Raw genomic sequence first — 5,864 nt, forward strand, 5'->3', positions numbered from 1 at the left:
CCCCCCCCCCCCCCCAAAAAAAACCTCAAATCCAAAACACATCTGGCCCCAAGTGTTACAGATAAGGGTTACTCAACCTGTAAATACTTACCATAAGCTGCTTATCCGTTATCTGAAGGACATCTACCAACTCCTCTATCAAGCCATTATACAAGATACTGTTTGCTGATTCCTGCAAGGCATTGGAATACACTGCAAAAGGAGAAACAAACACTTTAGGCAAGAAGGCAGTGGTCAAGCCACTGCCCAATGACAAACTTTTTGGTATCTATAGGTTCTGGGGAAGAATTCCATTCCCAACCAGCAATGGAGGGCAGAATCATCACCAAATTAAATTCTGAAGGACTGGATCCAATACAAGTGATAAGCTCTAAATAGACACTGAACTGACAAGATTCCGCTACTAAAGGTATTATTAGTCTCGAGAAAGAATTTTGGGGGATGGAAATAGGAAAAGTTCTGAGTTAATTTTTCATAACATTACTATTCAATATAACTTCATTATGCCTTGGATATAAGATTTCCATTTTAGCCTCTTCCTATGCTTCTGCTTTTACTGTAAACACTTGTAAAGAAGAGAATTTATGGACCATTGCAGAGTAAGTCAGAAATTCGTGTGACACTGTAGTAAAACTTGAGAATGTGTGTAATTCACATTCAATGAATTCCACAATGAGGTAATACCGGACACAGTACCCTGAAGCATAAACTAATGGGATTTGAGCATATTCATTTAGTTTTCAACAAAGATTTCCTGAGCACCCACTCACATGCCAGAAATCATACTAGGTATGAGTACACATAAAAGAGCAAGAATTTCATGCCAAGGAACTCATAGTTTAAAAGAGAAGGCAAGTAATAACATAATGAACGTCAATAATAATAGCAATGGTTACCATTTTATACCTTCTATGTGCTTGTTCTGTGCTAGATTGCTTTCTAGGTTTTCATTTAATCTTGAGACTAACCAACCTCTAAGGTCAGTATCTCAATATTAAACAAGTAAGCTGAGGATGAGAGGATAAAAGTAGCTAATAATCTACAGAATCAGGGCCAGAGTACAGGACTGATTCCAAAACCACGTGTTTTCCATTCTACTGTGCCACAGTAAAAGAAGTTAAATACACAGTATTGACTACTGAATATTTTCTGACTTACTTCAAAATGATACCCCTGAAAGGATGAGAGAGGAGGAAGACACAATGGCAAGAGAAAGAGTAGGGGAACAGTGAGCGATAGCTACAAGCATACCTATTAAAAAAAAAAAAAAAAAAGAGACGAATACCAAGAATAAACCCAGGTGACATGTCAATGAACATCATTATACCCTCTTTCTGGTCCAACATTAAGAAGCTCAAGGATAATGAATAAATACAGTGAATACTGGGAGGGGTGGAAGTATTTAAGTTGCTACCTAGTTAACTATAATAGGACTCATAGCAACAAAGATGAATGTTCAAGGGAAATCAGGCCCAAACTGTCTAATAGGGCCTGGTAATTGAAGTATTCTTCTCTTACCTAATATAGATATTGCATGCAGCCTGGCCTGAACTGCCTGCAATCGCTTCCTGTGATTAGAAAAGCCATGGGCCAATCGTATGTGTGTAAATAACAGCATCTGTAGAGAGATAAGACCTATATTTTAAAAACATCAATGAAGAAGGTGAATACTCTTTATGAGAGCTAACTCAAAAAACAACACAACTAAACGTTTTCTCCTTTGGTATCCAAAGTGTTGAGAAAGCTACCACCACTTATTAGCTGCTCACAGTGAGGTAGTTCATGTTTTCCTCTAACCCTCATAAGGACCTAGGAAGTTATTAAGTGTTACCTCATAAAAGACGAGGAAACTAAGGCTCAGAGAAGCTAACAATTTGCCCATGGTATGACTCCAAAGCTGACATTCTTTCTGCTATGCAATCTCCCACCCCAGGACACATCAATCTATTTAGATAACAACCACATCCTGTGGATATTTTAAAGCCAAATCATACCTGCTTATCCTTAGGAATGCTGTACATTTTGGTAAGAGATTCCATGATTTCAGAAGGGCTTTCTGAAATCTACATTAGAAAAAAAGATACAGTTAGGAACAAAAAGTGAACCAAACATTAAGGAATCAGCCAAGAGTCAAAGATTCCTCTTACCTTGTCAAGTTGCTCTATGTGAATATAATGTAGTGTGTTACTAGTTGTCTAAAATTAAAAAAGACAAGAGAGCTGTAAGGAGTCACTGAACACTCTAGCTTCCCCTGCCATAGAGCTCCAAGGGCTGTCTGAAAACCAAGATGTCACCTGACAGGTTGAAGCCTAAGTGAATGCTCTTAAAATCAAGGTAACTTGAGAGTCCTCCAAAACATCCATCTTATATATAGAATATTCTTAGGAAAGCTCCTTTAAAACCAGTAGTATCAAACTATAATGCACATAGCCAGTCACCTTTCATATTCTTCTTTGTCCTTTTCTAACCCTCCACTGACTTAATCTCCATAGCTTCAGTATTCATAGCAAAGACCGAATTCATGAAAATGGTTTCTCTTTGAACATGTATTAGAGTTGCTTTCAAGGCAATTAATCTAGAAATATTATTTATTTATTTATTTAACAGTATAGGTAGAAGAGAAATTATATTTTCACTAAGCTACTTCTAAACCAAACTCTTTAGCACCCCTCAAACAATACAGAATGACCAGACAATTTAGGCAGGACACTATCCACAATATATAAAGACTTTTACAGGCTTCCTAAGTAGAGAAACTTGAGCCATCACCATTCATACTACTATACTACATGTTGGAATTCTGAGAGACTGTGGGAAAAGCACATAGGTCATAGCAGTGACTCATAACGGATGGGACTTCCATCTTTTGGCAGCCCCCAACATGAGACCCAATCTTATCAGAGTTGGGGATGCAATTAACACCCCTAAGGAGCTGCTAGGTATATTTATAGTTTGCGAGGGCAGCAGTGTAGCTCAAAACCATTTCTTCATTTAACTGATGAGTTCTAGAAGAGGCAATCCCAGTTACCGTAAACTATAGACTTTGTCAGAACAAATCTGAATCAGACTCACCCTTTTCTCAATTTTGACCTCGGCCCCAGGATCCGCATAGAATTCAAAGTGTAGTGTAGTTGCACTGGGTGGATATTTCTGTGTATAAAGCACATCAAAGAATCAGACACTGAGTTTCAACTGATTATAAACATTATCCCCCACATCTTCCCTCAAAGTCCTAGCCACTTGTTCAACTTATTATGGCAGAAGAACAAGCAGTACATTCAGTACTTACAGTACCTTTAACTGTTTGTTTGTCTTAGGGCAGAGCTCAGATAGGATGAGACTTTTCAAACAGAATCAAAAGGATAGAGCCCAGAGCTCCCAAACTTTCTGCATTTCATACTTACAAATTTCTAGTTTCCCTTTCTTGCAAGAGATCAATTTTGACTGTGGCTATTCCCAAGGGGGAAAAGAAGGGCAAGACTGCCAAGCAGTAATGAATAAGAATCCAAGAAAGGATGGAGAACAAATACCAGGGTTCAGAAACCAGCTAAAGAATGGAAAAGAACATTCTTACGAAAACCTTGTATCTATCATCAGCCTTCTGAAATATTTTATTCAAAGTATGCCTCATAGGCATGTCTTCATAATTCTTCAAACACTTTCCTTCTATACCATTCTATACCACTTCTCATGGTATGTTTTTCTGCACAGGTAGACACCAAGACAATATAAATCAGACCCTGAAAAAACATTCTCTTTAACTCCAGAAAAGCTACATGATGAACAAAATTAAGATAACAGCAGAGTGCCCACTAAAACATCTCACTGAAAGATACCACTAGCAGTGGTTGACTCTGGAAAATTAAAAAGTTACCACTGCATACCTCTTTATACTCTGAATTTTTTAACATGTATATATATAACTTCCTTTTAAAGTACATGTCAACCTTTATGTTGTCATAATTAGAATTCCAAACTCTGAATATACTTCAAGATTTATGTAGTTTTGATTATTAAACAGACAACACTTGCCGACTATATTACCCGATATCTCTTCATAAAATAATCACTAAAGAAAAGTATGCCAGCTAACGTGGGAAAGTAACTTGATCTAATCTGTGGTTTTCTGAGACCAGAAAAGAGCAATTCTTTTTAGGAAAAGGCTTGCTAAGATAAATAGGCTAAATTTCACTGTAGCCATTTGTGCTAAACATGACAAACTGACAAGACAAATTCCACGTGGAAAATACAGTTGCTTCCAGATGCAAAATAATTATTGAAAACCAAATTGTGTTTTGTAGCTCCACAGCAACATATCAAAGCAGAAAGGAGGATGGCCTGAGCTAATAACTTAAGCATGGGTGAAAGGCAGAGAGATAAACAAGGAAAGCACATAAAACATTACAAGTTCTCAATAAACCTAATGGTAGAATTGCTCTCCAAGCAGCCATTCCTAAATCACACCACACTGTCCAGAGTTCTGATACAGTGTGAGAATGCAAGCAAACATACTTTCTGGGATTTAAAAAAATCACATTAAAATCAATTCAACAAATACAGCTACCTACTCAAGAACTGGGTATGAACACACACTCTATTTCTCAGATTTTTTATCTACCGCCAGCATATCAAGAGCCCAAGCACTGCTAGACTGCTTCCTATAGATGTGGCTCAGCTATGTCTGAACTGATCTTAGGTTCCTCAAAGGTCTTGATGTGAAGGAGCCACTTCATATACCACAATTCGTTGTAAAGTAAGGTTCATAGAGAGGAAAACAGCTCTGTCAAAAGACACTCATATCCCAAAGAGTTACTTACCATCATATGCAAGTCTCTGCAACATTCTGCAAGTCCAAAGCCGTTCTCCTTTCCACCCCAGCTCTTGAAAAGGAAAAGATAGTGTTAAGACAGTGCTTATGGTGACTGTGCGCCACTGCACTCCAGCCTAGACAACAGAGTGAGACCTTAGCTCTCTTTCTCTCTACGTACGTATACACACACACATACACACACATATATATATATATATTTAAGAGTGTGTGGCTGCTTGGAACATAATGTTGAGAAGACATCCAATGTGAAAGTCAAACGAGAGGAAAAAAAGAACAGAAATAAGAACTTAAGACTCAAGGCAAGATGGTCTGTCTAAAGGTGATTTCTTCAATGAGATCAATTTCACTGTTCAGTGAGGATGCTCCTAGGAAGAACTCAAGCAGCAACTGCCAGTCATTGTATTCCACACCCCTGTAGTCACGTATGCTGACAGGTCGGTCATGTTCCACCAGGCCTTGCCTGAGGCTCTGCCTACTCACCTTCCGCACTAGGGAGGAATCACGCTTTCCAGTTCCTCTCTTTTTGGCATTAGCTGAGTTACAAGGCAGAAAATTCTGCCTTACTTATTACTACTGTACTTTGCCACTCAAATCTAAAAACTCATCAACAAGCCCCTGAGATAATGGGGGAATGGCTCAACTGGCTTCTAACTACAAAACTACTGTCATATAGTCTCACTACCTAGCCTGCATCTTCAACAGCCTTTAAAATATCATTTTAACATTAAGAGCATTATCGTATTTTTATTTTTAAATTATATATATAACCATTTTACATACATTACATAAAATATGTATTTATATATGTAAAATATATATATCTCCCTGCCTCATGGGGCAAGGCATATAGTTCAGGCAAACAACTGACAAAGTGAAAGAAATGAGGTATCATCTGAAACAAATTAATTTATCATGTCAAACTGAAAAGAGATTTTTATATTACAAATATAAAACAAATTTCATATAAAGATATATTTTGTATAATTTTTTAAATTATAAATATGTAAATTTTATATAAATATATAAAAATAAA

The 5,864-nt window shown here is 37.2% G+C and overlaps 1 protein-coding gene across 1 annotated transcript in view; it reads right to left on the reverse strand.

Moving 5' to 3' along the window:
* The window catches only part of HUWE1 (HECT, UBA and WWE domain containing E3 ubiquitin protein ligase 1), a 147,838-nt gene that overhangs the window by 95,461 nt on the left and 46,513 nt on the right, over positions 1-5,864 (reverse strand). Inside the window, exons 7-12 of the mRNA XM_017894320.1 lie at positions 4,818-4,880; positions 3,073-3,150; positions 2,148-2,195; positions 1,995-2,063; positions 1,519-1,618; positions 92-192 (exon numbers count right to left, since the gene is read on the reverse strand). Coding sequence (XP_017749809.1) covers positions 92-192; positions 1,519-1,618; positions 1,995-2,063; positions 2,148-2,195; positions 3,073-3,150; positions 4,818-4,880 — 459 coding nt within the window. The remainder of the gene's footprint in view (positions 1-91; positions 193-1,518; positions 1,619-1,994; positions 2,064-2,147; positions 2,196-3,072; positions 3,151-4,817; positions 4,881-5,864) is intronic.

The sequence above is a fragment of the Rhinopithecus bieti genome, unplaced genomic scaffold (genome assembly GCF_001698545.2).
Source record: "Rhinopithecus bieti isolate Rb0 unplaced genomic scaffold, ASM169854v2 scaffold_26020, whole genome shotgun sequence".
In the NCBI taxonomy this organism is placed as follows: domain Eukaryota; kingdom Metazoa; phylum Chordata; class Mammalia; order Primates; family Cercopithecidae; genus Rhinopithecus; species Rhinopithecus bieti.